The 24775-nt window shown below is 31.7% G+C and overlaps 2 protein-coding genes across 2 annotated transcripts; one reads left to right on the top strand and one right to left on the bottom strand.

Moving 5' to 3' along the window:
• Positions 1–36: 36 nt before the first annotated feature.
• On the top strand, positions 37–856 carry RpL40 (ribosomal protein L40). Its single transcript, XM_070637547.1, has 2 exons — positions 37–131; positions 334–856. Exon 2 carries the CDS (start codon positions 344–346, stop codon positions 728–730), a length of 387 nt encoding a protein of 128 aa, XP_070493648.1. The 5' UTR covers positions 37–131; positions 334–343; the 3' UTR covers positions 731–856.
• Positions 857–1032: 176 nt separating this feature from the next.
• On the bottom strand, positions 1033–21530 carry LOC139088351 (uncharacterized). Its single transcript, XM_070637542.1, has 17 exons — positions 21263–21530; positions 18486–18539; positions 15158–15204; positions 14790–15088; positions 14469–14717; positions 13412–13492; positions 10413–10800; positions 10191–10303; positions 8705–10117; positions 8544–8646; positions 8142–8476; positions 7895–8076; positions 6687–7819; positions 6284–6629; positions 5441–6223; positions 5250–5385; positions 1033–5181 (listed from the first exon to the last, which is right to left on the bottom strand). The coding sequence occupies exons 2-17, from the start codon at positions 18514–18516 to the stop codon at positions 5130–5132; spliced, it is 5691 nt and encodes a 1896-aa protein (XP_070493643.1). The 5' UTR covers positions 18517–18539; positions 21263–21530; the 3' UTR covers positions 1033–5129.
• Positions 21531–24775: the final 3245 nt, after the last annotated feature.

Here is a 24775-nt window from a genome sequence, read left to right as displayed (position 1 = left end):
TGAAAATGTCTACAAAAATAACAGGTTTTGCAGCTCTGGGTTTTTGTAGAAATTTGCTTAGCCGATTTTAACGTAGCAAATTGACGACATTTACGAGTTCTTTTTGATTTTTGCATTGTACCAAGAATATTGTAAGTTTAAATTTTAAATTAATTTACACCAGTTTTCTAAGTTATTTATAAAATTTAGTTAATTTAATTAATAGATAAGATAGTGTTTTATTGAAACAAAGTAAAATACAATAGAAATAAGATGTTTTACACTAATTTTTGTTAATTTAAGTGTTGTACAAATGTTTTAACCTACAAATAATTTTTTGCTCATTTTTTTTAGGTACATCAAGATGCAAATCTTCGTTAAAACATTAACTGGAAAGACCATTACTTTGGAGGTCGAGCCTTCTGACACTATTGAAAATGTCAAGGCAAAGATCCAAGACAAAGAAGGTATCCCACCAGATCAACAACGTTTGATCTTCGCTGGTAAACAATTGGAAGATGGACGTACATTGAGTGACTACAATATCCAAAAGGAATCAACATTGCATTTGGTTCTCCGTCTTCGTGGTGGTATCATTGAACCATCTTTACGTATCTTGGCTCAGAAATACAATTGCGATAAAATGATTTGCCGTAAGTGCTATGCTCGTTTACATCCTCGCGCAACAAATTGTCGTAAGACAAAGTGCGGACACACAAATAACTTGCGTCCAAAGAAGAAGTTGAAGTAAACTATAAAAAATATTCTATATCCTTACTACTGTTACTATTGCAAAATAATGAAATTAACATCAATTCATATCCAAATAAAGCGGAAAAATATGAAAATTCCATGCAATTAAGGAAAACCTAACAAACCTGTGTTGTTAATATTGCTGAAATTAAGTTATTTACAGTGCAAACAAGTAGTTTGAATCAAACTAAATAAAGATCTTTTATTCGTTTTTGCCTTTTTTTGATTACAATTAAGAACTAAAGTTTTAAGAAGAGATAAAAAAGGAATTAATGACTATTTATCATTTAAAAAGTTTCACATTAAATTACATATTTCTGATCTAGACGTTCGTTTATCATTTTCATTGGAAACATATATTCGACATGAATATCATTATGATTAGTGAATGAATGAATTATCAATGAAAAATATCTGTAGAATTTCTTCATATCCAACCTTCCATAAAAAGAATTCTCACATTCAGTCATCTCACGTACTGTAAAAAGAAATTTCATGATTTTAAAGTAAGTTAAAATGGAATCAGAAATTACTATTTTCTGATTGAAAACTTTTTTTCAAACGTAAACCATCTGAGAATGTAAAGCTTAGATATTTCTTCTTTCTAACACTTATTATAGAGTTGTGTGAATTTTAATGAAACTTTTGTCTTCTTGTTTCCTGATTATTACTTTTTTTTCTAGGAGTTTTAGTTATCGTAAAATTTTATCTATATTTTGTTTTTTCAGAATAAATTTGTATGGTCCTCTGCCTTATAAAAGTTTTAAAAATCATGGCTGAACTATGGGTCACTTTGAAATCATTTTAAATATGAAGTAATTTTTGTCCGTTAAATTTTGAATTTTTAGTACACGAAATTTTTCGAACATAAATTTGTAAACAAAGAATTTAATTTGAATTGAAATTTTGAAATTAGAACTTCCAGAAGTAAGAACGTTAATCTGGATTGGAAGCAATCTTTTGATTAATTAGTTTTCTATTCGTCATGAAGGTAAAAGCTTCTTGAACACATCTTATTGCACCACAATTCACGAAAATAATTTTCCATTATTTTCATTAATTTCAAAAGTGTTTCGATCTAAGAATTTCAAAAAAAAGTTGTAACGGTTTTTGATGAAAATTTCGATTTATTTCATCGTGACCCAAGCATCAATTTGTTTTCCAAGAGAAATTATAAGGGTGAAATCATTACAAGCTTCCGGAAATTGATCATTTTCTTGTTTCTCTTTAGGATAAGGGCAGGATATTCTCATTTAATCAGAAAAATCTTAATTCTTGCTAAAAATGTTGGGTCAATTTAATCTAAATCCTCGGATTGACTTCCCAAATGGATTTAAAGTAATCGTAGGATTGGGGTAATTTCATCTCTTTGACAATCCAATCGGGTCGGTAAGATTATCTTAAAAATTCGATTACTCACCTTTGGCAGGAAAGTCAATCCTGAAGATTTATATAATCAGATTTAGACAAATTGACCTAGTGTCACTAACATTTTAGGATCATTTGTAAAAAGCATTTTGCATTGAATGGATAAACAATATCAAATAAATCTTCCAAAAAGTCTAACTTTAATTTTTAATAAGATTTTGATTCTTTAACATAAGTAATTTTTCTTTGATTTTCTGCTTATATTTAACAGTTTTTTAATTTATCTTTTTCTTGTTTTAAACGTTTTTTTTTTTTCTTTATTTTAATGTAATAAAAGTAATTGAAAGTGATTCTGCAATTAAATATGCCTCGAAAATTTTTCTAAAACTGATATGTGTCAATTGAATCAGTAAATAAAAAATGTGAACAACTGCATCATCCCTTTCAATTAATTTCATTTGAAAGCACTTTATTTTATTTTGTCATTTTTTTATGTCATGTCTTTTATTCTTTTGTTTGTTTAAGTTTTTTATTTATTTTTTTTTGTTTAAAGTAAATTTGGAGGAAATTAAGGATCTTTAAATATTTGAAAATTAAGTGGTATTTTTGACTCTATACTAGTTAACTTTAATTAACAGCTGTAAATAAAATTAATTTTTACGTATCTACTTACGTAAAAATTCTTACTTAAAAATTCTTGCGTAACGACGTACGTAAAAAATCTTACGTAACGACGTACGTGAAAATACTTACGTAACGACGTACGTAAAAATTCTTGCGTAACGACGTACGTGAAAATACTTACGTAACGACGTACGTGAAAATACTTACGTAACGACGTACGTAAAAATACTTACGTAACGACGTACGTAAAAATTCTTGCGTAACGACGTACGTGAAAATACTTACGTAACGACGTACGTGAAAATATTTACGTAACGACGTACGTAAAAATTCTTGCGTAACGACGTACGTGAAAATACTTACGTAACGACGTACGTAAAAATTCTTACGTTACTGTTTTCTTACATAAAAATTGCGTAACTATTTACTCACGTATAAAATACGTAGCTATTTACTTACGTATAAATTACGTAACTATTTACTTACGTATAAATTACGTAACTATTTACTTACGTAAACATTACTTCAATTTACAGCTGTTGATTAGTTAGCTGTGTTTTAATGTTAACTAGCATAGAGTGCAATTTTGCTGTTAAAATCCAAATTTAGAAAGAAGAAGTGGCCAATGCATTAAAATAATGTGAAATATTCGTCTTTACAAAAATGCAGTATAAATAAAACTCAAACTGGACTAAAACATCAATTGGGGGTAAGAAATCATAGATTGCCAATTATGCATAATTTAAGTGTATATATGACAACATAATGACAGTGAGTTCTATCGTATATCGCATAAAGATAATTGGTTAATGAATCCATTCTTTATTTTTCTTTAAATTTTTATTCTAATTCATCATAAAATAATTTATCAAACGACCGCAGTGTTACACCTTACATATTAATTTTTTTAAAGCTCTAAACACCCATTTTAATAATTATTATTTTTTCATTAAGATAATTTCATTACGATGAGAAGATGTCTTTGAAATTTAATTACCTTATTTCTTTTCTACTACCTATGTATATGAAGAACTTTCATTCATTGCCTCGTTAATTTATAATGAAGAGGTGTGAGTTTTACATTTTTCATGCTGTCTTCGATAAGTGTCTTGTATATTATTGTTTATATAATTTTCCATTCATTTCAATTTAACATTAAATATGATTTTATAAATTACTTCATTAATATATAATATTCATTAATATTTTTTTATTTACTCATCTAATGGTCGTTTCTCCTAAACTATTTTTCCATAAGAACTTTTAATGTGATTTCTTAAGAGTACTCACGTGTCGTAACTAAGTTAATTCGATTAAAATTTTTTAAAAACGTGAAACAGAGGAAAGAAATTCGTGAGTAAAGATATATCTAAGTGAGAATTAAATAGATAGGTAAATATAGTCCCGAACGGCACAAAAAAAGGGCGCTATCCTGTTGCTTCCATCTTGAGTGACATAAATGAAAGGGCTTCTCCCGAGTGGACAAAAATCCGATAGAACTAGTCATAAACTTGGCTTTAAATTGCCTTTAACTAGTAATAATGTATTTTTGTCCACTCAGGTCTGTCATGGTTGCTATTATTAACACCAACTGACGATAATCTCCAATTGAAAAATATGTTACTGTCAGGGGCGTATTCAGGCCTTTGGGGGTCAAATTATTAGTGTAGGTTTATAATTGTAACCTGCATTTTAGATATGCTGGTCGCAGTTTTCGACCGTCCTTGACCTTAACAGGCAAAGAGTATGCTATCGATAGCTAGCTCACCTAAATATACTTGATAAGGGTGAACGTTGCTCTGAGTTTACTCTGCTCTTGAGAGTAAGCTCTTTGCCTGCTTTAATTATAGTTCGTCAAAAGCTACAGGTCTGCGTTTTTTGTATGTTGACATCCAGTTTAGGACAAAACTTACTTTGCGACGAACTATACTTTTTTGGAAAAATTCTTCAAATACCCAAACATATCTCGTGAAAAAAATCCCAAGATTCCATTATTTCTGCGATCCTGGCTTGTGTTGACTATGTGACTTCATCTGCAACCATGACTGAGCTTCTATCATTCGTGCTTCACGGACATATAGCTTAATTAATAAATATATCCACCACAATACCTTAACAGATGCTATCTGAAGTGCCTTTTTTCACTTGTGTTGCTCGGGAGAGTATTGAAAGCTTGAAAGGCATACTAAATCGAAAGAACAGATTTATTTTTTTTTATCTAGAAAGCATTCGTCTTTTTGAAATTAAAGATAGTGATGCTTCTTATTTTTCATTCGATTTTGCTTCGAAAGTGTGTGCGTATTTAGGTATTTTTCGTCACGATTTTTGTCGAAATTTTCTTATTGTAAATTAAATATATCGTCATATAAGACATTAATGGTGCTTCAAATTTAGCGCAAAAGAATTTAATTCGCTTTCATCCAACGATCAATTGAATATTCCAGTGCTGCAACCCACCTGTTATATGAGAAAATAATGACAATATTATTAGAAATGCTATTGACTATGAAATTCATATTCTATACCGTTTCTTGTCCATTTCAGTGTCTGTATGGAAGTAAAAGCTTCTGTACTTAGGTTCTGATGGAACCAGCTCAAAAGCATACTTTTTGCCACCTGTTGCAAAAGGTTGAACACGATATCCTTGGAGACATGCCATTCCTGAAAAGAGACAAGGATAAGTTTCAAGTATACAGCTCCATCAAGCATTTCTTACCAATGGCATTTTTGCTGTTGGTATCGGCATAAAAATATAAGCAAGCATCTTTTAAAACGCAATATCGCTTGGTCCATGAACGCCAACGTATTCCTAATTTCGTTAAATATCCAACACAATCCGGACGAACAATTGCTGTTGGTGGAATTTTAAGGTTTCGTGTACTCATGTCGAGCCATGGATCACTTTGTTCAGCAGCATGATTTAATATTGCTATCCAACTGTTGGCACTTTCTTGAGTGTCAGCAGCCAACATGAGAATAAGTTTTGAATCAGCAGATTCAATGGAGAATGTGAATGGACGGTTTGTTTTCTCAGATGGTGATGCTGATATAGAAAGATTTGTAAGGAGTACGATTCCAACGGGTTGAATATCTGCTTCATGCTTATACTGATATAAGCACTGATCAGCTCGAAGACAGAACCAACGTCGAACCCATTTGCTTGATTCTGGTGAATTTAACTGACTTCTACGCCACAAAAATCCAGTGAAAATTATCTTCATGCTGGATGATTCTGTAGCATAAGCAATTGTAGTCATTGTCCTTGCCACTTCCAATTCCAATGTATCGCTTCCGGCATGAGCAATTTTAACAACTTCAGAGTGACTTTTATCAACTACAGATATTCCATTTACTGACAATACGATATCTCCAACTTGCAGACCAGACTTTTGAGCCGGAGTGTCTTCTTCAATAGCTGATACAACAACAGGCTTTGATCCATGAATTCTGAATCCAAATTCACCAGAAACTCGTTGTACAATTACAGACTTATCAGCATCTGTTCAAGAAATGAGATTAATTAGCATTAAGGCTTACAGTCTATAAAATAAATGCTTACCAAATGAATTGCTACTTTGCCTTCGATACATTTCAACACAAGATTTTCTGTGAACCAAACGATGAGTAATACCTTGATACTTTTTACGAAATTCTTTTTCCGATTCAGTTGAGGCACGTCGCTCACTATTATCGGAATATTTAACGTCTGCCATAACATCATTTTTACGCCAAAAGTCTTTATCAGAAATGAATATCCATGAACCTTGTGCATAGGAACCATGATAAACACCCTGCTCAAGCTCGTGATGATCATGACTATATGGACCCATCGGTCCAACACATGGACTTGATCCAGATCCACGAAGCTTCTCATTTGTAATGTCTTCTGAGTTTCTTTCCTCGCTCTAATCGGAATTAAATCATGCTTAAAAATATTAAATTATAAATAAAATCATAATTACCTTTGCTCGACCATTTCTTCCTTTTTTATGTCGTCTATCTTCGGAACGAAATCTCTTATAATACTTTAATGCTGGTGGGACTTTGCTAATGCCATTTGGAGAATCTGCAAATCCTTCTGGAGGTTGAACAATGTCCGGACCATCATCGACTATGACAACAGATTCCTCTGAGCCACCACCAACAGCAGTTACAACTTCTACTTCTTTACCGCAATGATGACAATGTATTTGATGATCGAGAATATCAGCTTCACTATTATAGAAAACTGAATCTGACCCTGGAGAGACTGAACGAAGCGATTCTGTTGAAATTGCTTTTAGTCTCTGAATGGCTGAAAATTTCTTTGCTGGTTGTTTGGGCGGTGATGAACCGAGACATGGTTTCATAAATTTTGATGGACTTAATTTTGATTTATCTGGTGATACATGCTGTTGTTGTGGGGGTTGCGGAAGCGGTGCAATTAATGTAGGCTTTTCAGGACTCTTGCTGATTAAAGTCTTACTTGAGCGTCGTGACATATTATCTTCACTGGCTACTGGGGTTCGATTTCGCGGTGTCTTTCTTGTCCTTCCTTTAAATCTAGGCTTTTGTTTGCTTGGACTAGCACCGTCTAAAATATTGAGTGCTGCTTTGTCTTCTGGTGAAATTTTCTTCAAAACTCCGCTTGGTTTTGCTAAATTCGAAGGCATTGTCATCTTCGATGACGAGTCTTTTTCAATCTCCAATTTGAAGGTATTCTTTTTTCTACGTCGTTCTTCTTCATTCCATTCCTTAGGTTTTCTCATACGAACTGTTTTATGATCTTTCTCGTCATGAGAAGAAGACAGGAATTTTTCACTACGTTCGTCATCTGATACAGATTCTTTCTTAGTTTTCTTAATGGTTACATGTGGTGGTTTTGTTAATGTAGAACGTGAGGGCGATGAATTTTTCAAGGGTGGCGGCATACGATAACTTCCGGATGATGTGCTGCTATCAGAATGTGCCACAGGGGATGATCTAACTTTATCATCAACAACAACAACGGCTGTATCTTCACAAATTGCATCGATTCGTGCCAAACTGTGAAATGATGATGCACTTTCAAATGATGATCCATCGATAGTAACTGTTTGTGAGTTTGAGACATTTCCTAAATTATTAATAAATGATAAATGGAAGTAATTCGTACATTTATGCCATCAACATGATTAATTAATGTTGTTACCTGGCATTTGTGTGGCAGGAAAAGTGACGCCTTTTGCATATCTCATGCTCTGTACGTGAGTTCGTTTCGAATTATCAGTACACGTCATATAATCTTCTGTGGTACTTCCCTCAGATATATCATTGCGATTTAAGATTGATTCACTTGATGTCTTAACATTTGATTCCAATGATTCATTGGATCTGTATCAGAATGATTGATATTAATAAATGTGTTGAAGATTTTCAGCATATATCTTACTACTCACCTATGAAATTTATCAAATGCTGAGTGCTTACTTTTATGTTGTATATATTTTTTCATTTCCCTCTTTTTATTTGGTGACGAGGATCTCGGGTGTTGTGGTAAAATAAGTTTATTATTATCCTCCTGTTCAATGCTTAGTGTATGTGTCACAGCAATCGATGGAGTTGGTTTTACTATTACTGTTGGGGTTGTCGATGTTACTGGAGGAATCGAAGGCTTTATAGACGATACGGATGTGGTTTGTGCGGTTAATGTGCTCGTTGTAGAACATTGATGAATTTTTGCATTGAGAGATTTTTGTATAGGTTGTGCGATTGGTGGAAGTGGTGGCAGTGGCTTTTAATAATAAATGATTCATTTGTTGAAAAATTTAATTGAAAATTTCATTAAATAGAAAAACTACCTGATCGGCAATATCATCAATAGCTTCAATGTCGAGTGAGCTTCTTTGTTGATGCTGTAAATATTTTCGTTTTGAATGCGAGTTGGCGCTAACATCAGGTGGGCTGTGGATAGAAAGGCTTCTCAATTAAAATGCATAGTAAGCTTAAAGTAAGAGCTTACCTTGGTGGGCATGGAAGAATAGTGACTTGTGATTCATTCCAATTTCCATCAGAATGATCTCTTGTAACATCATCGCTTGATGCAAAGGATCGTCCATCACCAGGTGACCCATTTGGCGAATAATTTGCTTTAAGATTCTTATTTGTCTTCTTTGTTGCTTCCACATCATCAGTTAATGGATCTTCGAGACTTATGGAACGTTTTCTAAATGTTTCTTTATCATATCTATTTAATCCAGAAGAAGAATTAGCTGAAGCAGCACTAAAGATACTATTTGCTCTACATATGTCTTCATCGCGTATAGGTGTGTCGGTGTAATGTAGATTCTCAGTATAAACATTAGGAAGTTTCAAATCTTCTTCACTCATTGATATAGGCTTTTGTTTACTTCTTTCATTATTTTCTGTCAATATCTCACCTTGTGACATTGCTTTCACTAACTTTTTCTTCTTTTTAGCAGCTATCAAAGTACTCGTATTAGAAGTAGGTGAAAAGTGTGGTTTAAAATCAATAAAGATTTCCTTTTCTTCCTCTTCCGTCGGTTCGTCGTGCTCACAAGGTTCTCCTTCACTCTCATCATCAACTTCCTCCTCATCATCATCATCATCATCATTTTCAGTTTCGGTCTCAGATTGAGTTTCTGATGAACAGGTTGAACACATTTCATCGGATGGTGGAACTTGCTGTAATGCTTGATTGCAATGTTTTTGTGGTAATATATGTTGTTGTTGCAATTGATTTAAATTTATTGATACTGATGGTACTTGCTGTTGCTGCATGGAACTACGACGTGATAATGCATATGTTTCGGATATTGTATTCATATTAACATATGAAGGTTGTGCATCCTGATATGCTGACATATGCTGTTGTAATGCACTTTCTTTAGCTATCTGTTCCAATTGGACACTATTGGGCACTTTCATGTCTACCGAATGATCATGCAAATAGTGATGGTGATGTTCTCGTCTTGGTAAACTATGTGTGCTATATTCTTCGGGCTTATGATGAATGCATGTGCGTCTTGGTAAACTATGTGATTCATATTCGTATGGATTAATAGGACGTCCCATTCGCATTTGTTCTAACTCATTACGTCCTATGAAAATTGGCTCATTAGAAAGCGTATTGCTGCCTCTTCGTGCAGTTATTAAAAAATTTTCTGGTAAATTACTAGTTTCCATTGACTTATTACTATTATCATAAGTATGATGATAATGAAAGTTTTCATGTTTATTGTTCTTTAATGTCTCTAATTGACTTTGACGTGATAATGCTTGAGTAGCAGCATGAATCTCAGCTGTTGTCATCATATATCCACTTGATGGCTTCAAATACGAAGACATGTCTATCGGCGATTTTGGTGAATCTTCGGATTGAGTACGACACAATAGTTCATGCTCATTTAGATAGCTGTGTCAAGGAAGATAGAAAGAACTTTTTTAATTGTTTATCCTTAATAATTCAATGAAAAATCAATACTTACCATTCTTCCTCATATTGACATCCTGCATCTGCTGTTCCCATCTCAGAAAAGCTTTTACTTAGTTTTTTGCCATTCATTCCATTTGTTTGTGCTCCTTGTGAGACCATTCTTACCTTTATGATGACAAATAAAAATAAAGCATGTTATTATCAGAATGAACAATGATGTCCATATGTACATTTATGATTTTCTTTATATTTATTGTTATTTAAATTTTCTTACCCTATGAACTGTACGTGGACTTAAAGATAATGTCTGTGATGCAGGCAATTTTCTACCAACATAAAGTTCCGTTTGTGTCGCTTGAGTTTTCATCACATTTCTTTTATGCTTCTCAATTGTATTTGTCTCGGGGATTTGTTGATTAGTTAGTTGACCAAGTTGTGGTTGCGATAGAGTCTGTTGTAACTGAGGCTTTGGCATCATTGGAATTGCTTGTATGTGCATCGCTGGGATTTGTGGTTGCTGGTGCGAAATTGTAATTGTTGGCTTCTTCCCACCAATTAAACGTTCCTGACTGCGTGCATTTAATATTCTATTCTGTCTTACTCCGATTGCATCATCAAATGATGCGAGTGTTAAGGAACGTGCAAAGCTTACGTGCTTTGTTCTGGAAAATAAATGAAAATTATTTCACATTTCTAATTTTATGGCTGCAATAACAGAAATACGTTCGTACAGAAATATCCTCTATTATTCGATAATTAAAGATAAGACAGACTCAATTCTAAAAATATTGATCTTTGTAGCAAATTTCAATGTAGTTTTTTATTGTGTGATGAATCAAAAAGGTAGATTGAAACTGATGGAAAGCATCTGTTAATTTCTATCTAACTATACCTTAGAGACTTGTATAGCATTCATGTTACCTTTATTATTGAGGTCATTTATTATTGGATTAAGGAAAATGGAAAATTGAAGATGTAATTTATTTCAATGAACATCCAGTCAATAAGAGTTTCTTCTATTATTACAAAAAATTATAGGAGTTTGGGGTTCGTTGATAAATGACTTCTATCAAAAAATGGCATTATTCTGCTTTTTCACCTAACAATACACTGTATTGTGCCTAATATACAAATAGCATGTTCATGTTCAGGGACGTATTCAGAAAGGGAATAAGACAGTGACGTGCAGTCTTAGTGCCGCGTCAACTGGTGCCGTGAAAAATCTTACATTTAAGTCTCTTGACTGTTGACCCAGTTCTTGAACATGCTGAGTCAGGGCGGGTTTATGGGTACCCAATTCCTTTGTCAAATTTTTCTGTACCCAAACAAAAAAATGTGAATCCCAACTCAAATGATCAACACTGAAAATATTGTTCGACATGCATGAATGAACCTTTAAAAATTTTTTTTCTTCCCAAACTATCAATTCTGAGAGGTTGTTTTGACAACACACCGATAAAAAGTTATGAAGAACAAACACTTGAGAGGCTAAAAATATTGAATGAAGATTTTATTAAGGACTATCTTCTTTTCATTAGAAACTTGAAACATTCTTGAAGATATTTGATAAATTTTCCACATTATCAAGAAGATTATTCTTGTTTGTTTTCTTACTTTTTTGTCCTTTTTCGCAAGTTCATCAACTTCCAAATGAATTAATAATGCACAAAGAAAAAGAACTATCATAAAATGAATAAAGAAATTGCTCAATTGAGCAAAAATGTTTTGCAAAACAAATTTTATATGCTGTTTGGGGCTGTTTACATCATACGTACTCTAAGAGACAAAAATAATGCTTTCGTGGAATAGAGAAGCCAGTACGGTACCTAAAAGTCTCTTTGTCTGTTAAAGGAAAATTGACTTTTTGAGCTTCCTCCTTCTTCTTTCTAAGAAAATCGTGGAATATAAATCTCATTGTATGAGGTAAGCAACCTTCTGTTTTTCAAGACACACCTTGGTGGATAAGCCATGTCCCTAACCGCACACGGCTTAAAGTTCATGACATATTCAAAAACTTTTGGTGACTCACATCATCTGTCTAAGGCAAGTCTTAGGCGTACTTAAATCTCAACATTCCAACCTTCCCTCTCCTTAGGAGCGTTACGTAATAAGTGAACGACCCCCTTTATGAATTGCATTAAAATTTGATGCGATAGAAGTTGTAATAAACATGATTTTTCATAGTCAAACTTAAATTATTCAAATAAATGAGCTTAATGCGAATGTTTTTAATAAATTAATCGTTAATTCTAATTCTGTGGAAGTTGAAATTTTTACATAATTAATGATGAAAATTGTGTAAGGACTTAAATGTCTTATTTTTTTTTCATTTAATTATTTTTCGCATTAAAAATTTTGATTGTAATATTAATAGGAATTTATTGCTTTCATAGTCGTTCCGAGAAATTTTATCTAAACATTTTATTTCCTTGAGCAATTGAATGAAGACCTAAAACTTTTGAATTAAAATCAATATCAGCATTTTTCATAATAATTTCCTTTTCAGGCTTTCTGCTTAAATTACGTTGTATTTAAAAGTGTGTGGGGTAGGCAAGTGATTAAATGTCACTAATCTTAGCAGGAAAAGAGCATTCTCTCAAGAACTTAACAAGCTGAAATTAAGGCTCGCGAGCATGATCAGCTATTATATTTTAAGTAGAGTAAGCTATTGAAAGCATGCTTTTTGCTTGTTAGGGTTAGAGACAATGAACCAACCTAAATGAGTGTGTTTATGAGTATGAGTCAGTTTTGAGATCAGTAGCATGCTCCTTGTTTGTTCGAGTCGGAAGGTTTGAAGCTAATGAAAACTCAAATTGACATCATTTTCTGAGGAACTAGACTCAATAAAAAATTATGAAGGATAAGAATTTTGTGAATATTTTCAAAAAACCTTAATTTTTTTGCTTAAATTAATCTAGAACATGAGCAAAAGAAGTTGCAAAGTAATTGCCAGTTGAAGATTCTATAATATTTATTTTCTCCTACAAGATACTTTAACATGGTGCTGTAGGAGATGATGCATAATAAGTAGAAGCCTCTTTAAAAATATTTTGAAAAAAAGCAATATCACTAGTAATGAGGGTATATTCCTTTTAATAAGAAACACCGTTTGTAGGCGTTCTACTGTGAATTTTTTTCTTAAGTATTCAATTTTCGTACATTGAAATGTTTTGCATGCGTAATAAATAAGTTGGATTTGCCATTTCAAAGGTATCATTTATCAAAATAACAATTCTGTGAACGTAAGTAACAACCAAATGCAATATTTATTACCTTGGTGGCAAATCTTGTTGATTTTGTATAGGAGTTGATGATGCGTTAGCTGGTGAATTAATATGTGCTGGACATCGGTAGCTAGTGTAAGAGAAATTTTTTTAATAAATGTCAGAAGAAATTTCCAAAAATGTCAGAAAAAATGTCAATTTAAATAAACCTTGATTTAATATCATGAGCTATTAAGAAGAGCAAGAAGTCGACTCATTTTTCAAATAATGAAATTATTCAATGAGATGTTATACTTCAGGCGTGGGGCGTATCAAAATATTTTTCATATAATGTCAGAATTCACAAAAAAGAAAAATGTTAATTTACGTTGAATGAAAATCAATTCATCATAATGAGATGAATTTACTTTCAATATATTAGTCCAGTAGTGGACAACCTTTAATTTTTCGGGGCACATCTCGAATGGTAAGCATTATACGGAACATGGTTCATTTAATCTATATTATAAACACTTAATTCCTTTGCTGATACAAAAACGGAAGCCATGTGAAGCCATTTTTTGAAGCCATGTGAAGCCGAAAATTGAGGGGTATCAGGGGGAATGTGGGTGCAATGTGATGCCACACGAAGCTATGTGAAGCTGAAAATTCTGAAGATGGGGCGCCACGGGCGCTCCCGATACTCTAGTTTCCAAATATTGTATCCGGGACATTAGTGTGTCGCGGCACAAAGGTTGTCTACCACTGCATTAGACTAATATAAAGTTGAAAATTGAGTTGCTTTTCCAATTTGATGATTTGCTTATCAGATTGAATAAAATTTCTTTATTATTACATAGATTCTAAAAATCATGGACTGTAAAATTTTACCTAATAAATTTCATTTTCATGAAGGATTTATTATATCACTCCTTAAAAGTTTTAAAGAACATTTTATTTCGGTCCATTTTCCTTTATCTTTTGGTTTGCGGTAAAGTTTCATATTTTTTTCCTTGCCTTCCTTTTCCGCCTTAATATTAAACTCAGGGAAGTATTATGTGGTTATATCAATTAATACTCGACAAAGTTTTAATCTAAATTGCATAACAGGATTAGTTTTTACTTACCCAGTAATTTGTTCAGTACTTTGGCTAAGAAATGATGATTTTTGAGGATAAGATTCAACCACATAAGGCCCACCATTCTCAACTAAATTTCGATTTACACGAGACTCCTCCATTCGCATTGAGTCATCATTATTATTCATTGCTACCCAAGTATGACGTTTTGCGTCACTGCTCAGGAATGATGTAGGCTTCCTTCGAAAATATGAATTTTCCAAGTCATCATCATCATAGCTGATAGGTCTTTGCAATCTATTGAAATATTAATACAAAAAAAAAAGTGAAAATTTTTCATCATATAAAAATTTGATTTCTTTTTAATACCTTGGATAACGACTAATAGGAGCATAATCTTGTAAATTTTCATCTGATGGGGCACGTCGACCTACACACACTCCAAGGAATGACTGTTGACTTCGTGTCGACCAACATCCAAAAAATCTGTCTCGACGTGGTGGCTCAATAGAATTATTAAGTTGCTTATCTGTCAGGCAATATTGATCTATGATATCTTCTTTAGAATAGACTGGGGGTTTAATGTAAAAGTTTTGCTGCCTATTTTTCAGCCTTCCAAAGCTCTCATCTTCCGATTCATAATTTCTTGGTGTGTAATTAAAACTCGTCTTAATAACAACACAATTAAAATGTATGGCTTTAGATAATTAGAAATTTTATTAATTAATATATCCTACCTGTGACGTGACGTCTATATTTCCTAAAGAAACTGCGTGATGTAAGCCTAACAAAAGAAGTTAATTTAAATTTTCTTAGTCAAAATTTTCACAATGTAATTCAATGATTTTCGAATAAAGTTTTTGATCTATTAACATAACAATACCCATGTGTAACTTTTGCTGTTTACTTTCTAGCAAATTTCTTTTTTCGTCTACAACAGTGGTGGGCAACCTTTTTCTCACGGCACACACCTTAATGGTAAGTCTCGATTGAAACCATACACAACATAAGATTCATGACATTTCCGAATATTTTCGGCACCAATCGAGTGTACCGCGACACACATGTTGCCCACCACTGGTCGACAACATTATTGTTTTTCTCAAAAACCATAACTTTAATATTTGATAAGATAGGCGCCATAAAATTTGTTTTATTTCCTTGTTTTTTGGTTCATAGAAATGATTTTATTTCCCATATTTCTGTTTCTGTTTCTGACATAATTTAATAAATCACAATTTCTAACAAAAATGTCATTTTTTTCTCGATGTATCATGTAACCTAATGTGTCTAATAATTTTAATTAAATTAGATATACTGAATAAATTTTCCGGAAGCTTGTTCATGTAAAAAAATACATGAAACCCATCCCGAATAGCAAAGACATAAATTTTAGTGGTTTGTAAGCTGCCACAAAGGATGTGATCTATATTAAGCCATTTTAAATTTAGTACAATGAAAGTATCAACAGAGAAAATGAACACATGACTTGCTGGCTTATAGAATATGATGACAGCGAAGGCATGCTGGTATTTGCTGTTTTAAATATCCTTTCGATTATGAAGCTGTTAATGCGACAACTCCTTTGAAGTCATTTATCTTCCACCTCATTTCATTAAGCGGATGCCGATGACAAAAATATGACAAGACATTTATGCGAAAGTCTCAAAAGAGTCGTTTTTATTTTTATGCTTTTCGGGCAACCTGTTTATGCAAAACATATATTATTGGATATTTTTTTCCTTTCTAAAGAATTTGGTCTATTTTAAAGGGTTGACAAAAAAAAAATTCTCCTTATCACATTTGCATGTGTCACAAATAGCCAAAAGGTGTATGAAAGCAAAAATGTTATAGTAAACATTTTTCCGAGTATGTGGGATTTTATATAAACTAAAAACTCTTGTACAGAAAGTTTTCCCATGCTTATAAATGATGGAGTTATCAAGTGAATTACTGGTCTTTGTGGTGTATAGGATATGAATGTTGAAAATTCTTTCAACTTAGTATCAAGGCTATCAAATATTTGCTTTAATTTGTTTACTTTTGCTTAATTTTTGTAATTTTACATGACTAGATATGTCCTCCGTTAAGCATGATGCGAAAGAAAATCATTGAAAGGATTACGAATTCAGTCATGGGAATACAATATATTTCTTTTGAAGTCTAAGTCTATGGCTTGTTTGAATAATTATAAATCATGCAGAAATACAGACGAACAGACAGATCAAGGACGTCAAATATGAAAAATGCTAGATGTGAAGTCTGAGTGTTCGTTAACAAAAAAATAATAAAAAAACAAAAACTTTACAACCCTTAACTCTTTCTGGTAAATTGCTCTAAAAAAAGGATTGAATTGAAACATTTATGAAAGTACTTGCAGCGTTTCCTTATTCAATACAGGCTTTTATCTTGTATGAAAAGCAAAGAAAGAATAAAAGGAATCTGTGTCACATAGGATTGACAATACTATACAACTCAATGCTGTACAATAGCATATAACGTTGCAATATATGTAAAGTGTTTGCCGTCACAAACTGATTTTGCTTGAATTGCAAATTATGTGGAGCTTTATTCACTCTGAATAATTTCGTATTTTTCAAGATTTATATACAACGTGTTAAAGACAGAAGAAAATAAATTTGCGATGTCGTAATAAGATGTGAGCAAATTATATGGCACAATTTTGTCGTTCTTCCGCGGAATTTTAGCAAATAAATGCGTTCAAATTTGTTTATTTTCTGTGACATACTAAATTAAAGATGACAACCCAAATTTTTGACTTATTTATGTAAATTCGTTTAAGTTACTATTCGCAGATATTTATGTGTGTGATTTTATCAAGATTTTATCTCATTTGAGTTTCTTTGAATTTTATTTGATAATCTTTTTCCATTTCATCGTTCTAGTTACGAAGCTCGGTTTATGTTTTGGGTTAATTTTTGAGGTCTTTGGCACATAATGTGTCTCTATTGCTATGTGTATTCATTAGGCAGTAGCTGAATGACTTTGTTGGCGGAATGTTGTACATTTCTTGAGTTGTAACTGGATACATTCATAAATCAGGGCTGATAACGTATTAGAGCTCGAAGTCGACATGAGTCTACTCTACTTGGAATCTACTCGACTCGGCCTGACTTCGAACTCTGTGATGGACTTGTGTCATTGCAGCGTGCAGAGTTTACAACTGATTCGGATCCCGATAGAAACTGAGTGCGGGAGCGGATAACTTAGATGACAAATGAACATGAAATGTATCAAAATGGTGACAAAAATACATAAAAGAGTGCAAAAATGACAAATTTTGTCAACTGCATTATCTGCCATCTGAACGTGTATCTAAAAGGTGAGTTTCAACAGAATATTAATCTAAGTGCCTCGAGTTCATAAGGATAGACCCTTGAAACATTATACATATATTATTTACACCTTTTTTCGCGGATTTTCCCTTTAACAATTGAGGAAAAATGAATTTAAATATTTTTATAATTCTTTTTTCTCGCTCTAAAGCTATGGATACAACATCAAAGGCTTTGAATAAAATATTTTTGCTGTGTTGGCAAATAGAATAGAAAAATTTTTTTTTAATGATCCGAAATGGTTTCCGTATTGAAAAATTACTGTAAGCCTACGCCTGAATCAGCGAAGATAAATTGAATTCTTTTACTTGACGTGAAAAGAATTTATGAACGTATCAGTAATGACAAAAATTAAATTGTTTCATCATCATATATACAAACAAATTTAATGAATCATAAAGAAGTACTAAGAATTTAATGGGGGAAGCAAAAAGCTTAATCCTGCAACGTCTCAGAACATTTATCAAATGTCCTAATTCATGATGAATGAATTGTATAATACAACAGGCTTTCCATATATATAAAAGCTTTAAGTATTTTTTATGTACTCTGTATGCTTTTTCCTTTTTATTTCCCTCCTTAACAATGAACAACTTTATTCAATCTACATAATTTGAGCTTCAACTTTAATTAATTTCATCTTCTAAGCAAACAAAAATGAAATGCTTGTGTAGGTATGTATGTATGTACAAAAAAGATTCCAACTTACCATCTGTTCTTGTTCTTAATGCTGTTGCCATTTTTCAAGATTTAGTTTTGAGTTCTGAAATAAATTGAAAAACAAAAAAATAAATTATTGAGGGTAGCCGTGACAAAAGAGCGAAGAATGAGGAATTAACGGTAGACTTGGACTACTTTATGTCCCTCAATATCTTTATGTGACCTAAACTTTTTACTGTCCTGAAGCATTCTCACACATTTTTGCTAATTGACTACCTACTTTGCTATTTAAATTTGTGATTTTTATTTTAATGAATTTAATTTCTGCAAATGCAAGCACTTGATTTATTTAAATGGCCATTAAGACTTTAAGGAGGAAAGATTCTTCAAATAGCAACAATTTTACTATCCAGTTGAGCATCTACCTTAATGGAAGTAAGTAGAGGTAAAAGCCATGACAAATGGGGTTAAATTGAAAAATGGATAAATAAAAAGTGTCAAGTCATGTCCACTACTGACAAAGTGCCAAATCTCATAACATATAAAAAAGCATTAATTTATAGAATGGTTTTTTCAAGCTTAGATCATGAGTTGAACATTGGATTTGGATGCAAAGCAAACCAAGCAATAAATGTAATGAAGAATGAAATGTACAAAGACTGTGATGACAGAACGAATGCTCAAGAAAAGAAAGAAATGTATATTTTTTCTCCATATTCCGTTATATGTATTCTCAGAGAATAAAAATATAAAAAAAAAACAGAATTAAAAAAACATTGGTGCCAGAGAGAAGAAATTTAATATAGGCAGAAGAGTATATAAGAGTTATTTGAAAGTGAGTGACCCATTTCATCAATAGTCCATCAGTAGACGATCAGAAATATTCAAAGTGAGAAGTAGCATTATCAGATTTCATCCAGAGAGACTATATCAACATGAAGTCACTTGTTGTGTTAACATTTATTATTTATTTAATCAGTTATGCTGATTCAAAGACTATTGCGATGAAAAATAGCGATACAGGTTGTATTGCACGGTATTTACTAAACAACAACGTAATAAGTGCATCAGATATAAAGAATTTTGTAATTGATGACTCATCTGAAAATTGTGTGGAGAAAATTAACCTGGCAAACAAAGAGTTCTTCCGTCAGTTAAGCAAAAAGAGTACGGGTGACAAAAAATTGGATTCGTGTATTATAAGAACACTTGAGCGTAATAATGTGACAAATTTAATCTTCAAAGAAATTCTTATGTTTCACGTTAGAAGTGGGAAGGAATTTCAGGTGCTTAAAGATCTTAAAACAATAAAAAAGAGATTTTTTGAAACAGCAGAACTTGTTTGTAAACATCAAGACATCTTTGCACCGAATATAAATGAAAAATTTGATAACCTTGCGATGAATAATGTTGATATTAATGATATTTATGAATTTAATGAAATTAAACATTGTGTTCAAAAATTCATTGTTAACAATGGGGTAGTGAAAATTGATGAAAACAAAGTGGATATACAACCAAAGAACATTGACCAAGAGGATTTAGATGAATTGGATTGTAAAGAAGTAGTCGATGACCTTTATAATACAATGGACAAAGATATAGAAGAAATTCTCGAACCATCATCATCAGCGCAGTATGTGAAAACATCATGTCTTGTGAAGAAGGCATTAGACTTTAATTTCTTAGAGAAAATGTTCTCATACGTATTTCTAATTCATTCTAACTTGTCAAAGGAAAATAAAAGTTTAGTGCGTAAGAGAGCGGATGAAACGGAGCCAAGTGTAGAACGTTATATGATGCAATGTATTCATCTCTATTGAGGATATTATTAATGAACGGGATAATAATATTTATATCCTATAGACGAACTAGTTTTTTTTTTGTATAATACTTTGATTAATCTTTCGTTATCAAGTGCTTTTGCATAAATCTTTCATATTTATGTACATTCACAGATAATTTAAGCATGTCTATCCTCTTCTTCCTCTATTCATTTTCATCTGACAAAATTAGAATTAAATGTCTTCTTGAACTTCTCGATCGTTGCTACACGCCAACAAAACAAATTAATTTTTTACGCATAATTAAATTGATGATAGTAAACTTTTTAAAACATTCTGTATATTTTTATCTGAATAAGTTATTACATTACATGCTTTTTTTTTTGTACTGATAAAAATCTTTATGAAAATTTTCATGGAAAATAAAGTTGTGAGTAAAAAAGAAGTGTTCTCATTATTATTATTACTGTTATTGTTATTTATATGATATGATATCATTCTCCCCGTCAGCAAAAAAAAAGAATCTCGCAGAAATTTTTCAATAAATGCTCATTATAAAATAATTGTAATCATAACGTTCACGCAGCTGCATAGGAAGACAGGTAGATGGTTAGGTATGAAGGAGAAACATTGTGAAATCTCATGGCAATAAAAAACTTGAAATGGGACTCAACATGAAGAGGAAACTGAGGAAGGAAGTAGTAAAACTGACGTAAGTATTGTAAACGAATTCAATGTGAAAATTTTCATCCTCTTGTCTCTAAATGTTTCACTATATTGAGTGTGCTTCATACTCGACACGAAAGGAAATTTTTGTGTCGAAAAACTTTTGCCTTAATATTAATATAAAGCGAGGTTCACTCCTGGTTGCATAATTAAAAGGAAATGGTTAAATATTTAAGAAAAATACTCAGATTATGTCTACACTTTTTTTTTGGCATGCAGAAAACTTTAATTCTATGCTTCATTCTCAAAATTGAGGTCAATTTATCCTAATGTTAAAACTCTTTATCGTAATAACTATATAAATGCCTTTACATACCTTTAGTACTATTAACAAATATTTTCCATTGATTCAATAGCTTTAAAGAAGCTTTAATTCCGAGATACGTTTATCCTTTATAGTTTCACTTTATAGGATACACTCATTTTTATGCTCCAAAACTTTATGGCAATTACATTTATTTATAAATAAAAGAAATTTCAGTTCCAAATCTTTATATTAATAATTCACATGACCAAAAGTAATTTGATAAATGCACTTATTTGTAAATATATATATTTTCCGTGGGATTACTTTAATTCCTTTCCGTACTTTTTTTTTTGTGCTAAGGAAATTTGAACACTTATTTAACGAAATCGAATATTGTACAGAGAAAAAAAAATTATGTAACATTGAAATTATCTGAAAAATTATATAATGGAATCACAGCAATTGAAATTTCATCTTCAATTGATTCCATTTTCATAGAATATTTTCCTATAATTTGAGACTAGTCGTCTTTTTATGACTTTACACTTTTCATTTTTCCATATAAATTTTTATATTGTGAAAGATTTTCTTTTAATGAAGATATTTTTTAAGGAACAAATTTAGAACAATATTTTCACATTCCTTAACATTTCAGTATCTACGATACACACTTTACACTATTTTATCCATCTTGGTAATTTAATATTTAGTAGAAATTAGATTTATTATTTTTTATTTCTTTGTAAAGATTGCACAAAAAAAAAGAAAAAAAAAGTTTTCACTGTATTTTAAATGGGAGGAATATATATTTTTTCCAAAGAGAGGTGAGTAACGAGGGCAGTGTGCCCCAATTATCAGCGTTCGACTAAAGGATATTTTGCATTTTTTCTGTATCCGATGATGAAATTTTTCCAATGAAATTTTCCATTAATATTGGAATATCTATAAAAATATTCGTCTGTTATCAGTAAAAAAGCTTATTCCTCTTACATTTAAAAGAAGCTGCTCCAAACTTGATTTTTATTAAATTTAAATAACATAACCTTAAACTTTCAATGTTTAACTAAAGTTTTATAATGTAGGAACTATAAAGAATTCATTAAATTATGCGCAAAAATGAAAAAAGTATGAGCACTCCTACTTATGATCCTTGCTCAATTGAAACTGAGCTTTGGAAGCTGTAGTGTTGCAATACCAAGATCATGCGCATTACATGTTGGGAAACTGTCTCTATGACAACACAATGTGCTCTTTATTGGAACAATGAAATCATCTGATATCTTGGAAATTCTATGTTATAATATTTTTATCTGTCAAATGTTTTACTTCTTGTATGTATATTACATTATGATAAGGCAAACGATGCGGACGTATAATCGAGTGCATAGATAATAAATAAAGATTTTATTACGTAAATTCCCATGTTATGTGAAAATCAATAATTATTGTTGACTCAGCATACAGTGCAAGTTGCATCAAATGGATTGTGAATTACATCCTTACATTATTGATTGATTACATGCTAGAATTTATTTTTAAAATACCTGAGAATTGACCTAACTCTGTAAAAATTTTGCGTTGTTTGAAATTACTTTTCTTCTACTTCTGAAACTTTATGTTTTTCAATGTCGTTTTATATCTCCTTACGGAATTTAGACGTTGCCTGCACGTTACTGCAGTAGAATTTACAACTTAATTCTATTCAGCATATAAAAAAGTATGTCATAACTTTTCAAAGAATTTAAAACAATTTTAATATTTTAGATCCGATGAACATTCCTATCAAGCTAGCTGGTGATTTATTGACCAACTTTGGTCTTTTCATGCTTGCAAAAATTGCGCTCTCAAGCAAACTTTTATTTTTACAGTATATCCTTCTTTGAAATGGCATATAATGTTTCAATTCGGAAGCATTTCCTAATTAAAAAACCTTTTTCATGTAATCTAGCTCCACATATTTATTTTAGATAGAATAACTCCAACTTATCTCTCACATCAAACTATAAATTTTTAAGGACATTTATGAATGGGGACAAGTTTTTTTGTTTACACAGTACTGTCGTTTCCTTATCATATAGACATCGTATGCATCTTCATCAGATAGAAAGAGAAGACAGAGAACTTGATTGTGTGTGTTGCTTAACCAAACAAAAGAATAAACACATCCTAAGTGAACGAAAATAAATAAATAAAAAATGAAAAAAAAAAAAAAAGTTACAAGAAGTGAAAGAATAAAAAGTTATTGACAGTTATAGGACTTCTGAATTTCTTTTGGATGCATTACATTGCGAGAAGTGAATAATAAAAGATAAATTTGTTTCTTGAAATGTTCCACTTATTATATACATTTCTGTTTTCTCCTTTTAACTGCATTTCTTCTGACCTTTTAATTTATTTCTGACAAAAGATTTTTTCTCTCTCTTTTTTTTTTTTTTGGTTGAGGTTTACGCTTTACCTTTTTTGAAAGAACAAAAAAGGAGAAGATGAAAAAAAAAATTGTGTTAATAGAAAATGATGGCTTCTGTTTTATGGTCAATTATAAATGTATATAACTTTTCCATTGTTCAGAAACAAATGGATTCTATAAAAGAGTCAATTTATTTTTTAGAATGAAAAGAACGATTCTAAAGCTTCGTTCAAGCATTGTTGTAAAATAAGGAGTAATGTTCAACGTCCTGAAATATTTCAAAAATTATAACTGTTTCTGTTTAGCTTCAAATTAAATTTGTAGGTAATTTTTACAGAGATCGCTGGGTTAATTTACTAATCTTAAGAACTCCCGGAAAACACAAGTCAGTTAACCGTAGTGAAATCCAGCACCAAACCGGCACAACTCTGACTTGGTTTCCGTATCAGTTTGTTTTTGACATAATTCTTGTTTTAATTTAACTCGGCTTAGGGTTGCCTGAATTTGTGTATCGAAATAAATCAAGAGGACCAAAGAATTTACGGATGGAATTCATATTTGGTAGGGCCAGTTTCAGGAGACATCTGAGGAAGGCCATGGATAAAAATTGATCTGTACGGCCAGCGAAGGAAGTAAGCATTTACTTGCTGTAACTAAGCTACTATGTGGAACTCAGGTTACAACTAAATGCTTTCCATCTGACTCTGTTGCTCGGTCTGTCCCCTAATTTGTACTAATTATCATCCGCACGTTGAACTGACATTCTCAGGCATTATTTCATCAATATTCTGCGCGTAAGTAAGTAAGTAAGTAGAAATACATCGAACTACACCACTACAATATCTCAAGGTGAGGTTAAACATTTAATACCCTAAATTATATTCAATTCTAAGGAACTCTTAAGACTGACCATACAAAAACAACTCATGACAAAACTTAAACACTCATCAGAAAGTTGTAAACAAGTTGTCGGTGCTTTGGCCTAAGACTGCTTAATTGTACAACATCCAAAATTGCCAATCTACATCTCTCATGTCTTAAAAAATTGACACTAAAGATGTACATTATGTAAAGCCAATTTACTATACGAAAACACCAACATTATCATTTTGTCTGAGGATATCCAGATGAATGCGCGCAAAAATATAGATAAACTATAATCTGACCAATAAAAA

This window comes from Chironomus tepperi, unplaced genomic scaffold, assembly GCF_022539635.2.
Source record: "Chironomus tepperi strain 1889 unplaced genomic scaffold, CSIRO-AGI_Ctep_v1 contig_161, whole genome shotgun sequence".
NCBI classification, from domain to species: domain Eukaryota; kingdom Metazoa; phylum Arthropoda; class Insecta; order Diptera; family Chironomidae; genus Chironomus; species Chironomus tepperi.
Note: the sequence above shows the minus strand (reverse complement) of the source record. Positions and strands in the feature narration are given on the sequence as shown.

Excerpts from the sequence above, each read along its gene's own strand:
- RpL40 (XM_070637547.1), top strand. The coding sequence starts at position 344 with ATGCAAATCTTCGTTAAAACATTAACTGGAAAGACCATTACTTTGGAG.
- LOC139088351 (XM_070637542.1), bottom strand. The coding sequence starts at position 18,516 with ATGGCAACAGCATTAAGAACAAGAACAGATG. Across the intron at positions 10,304-10,412 it reads GTCCACGTACAGTTCATAGG|GTAAGAATGGTCTCACAAGG; the intron begins GTAAGAAAATTT and ends GTCATCATAAAG. Across the intron at positions 10,118-10,190 it reads TGTCAATATGAGGAAGAATG|CTATCTAAATGAGCATGAAC; the intron begins GTAAGTATTGAT and ends TCCTTGACACAG.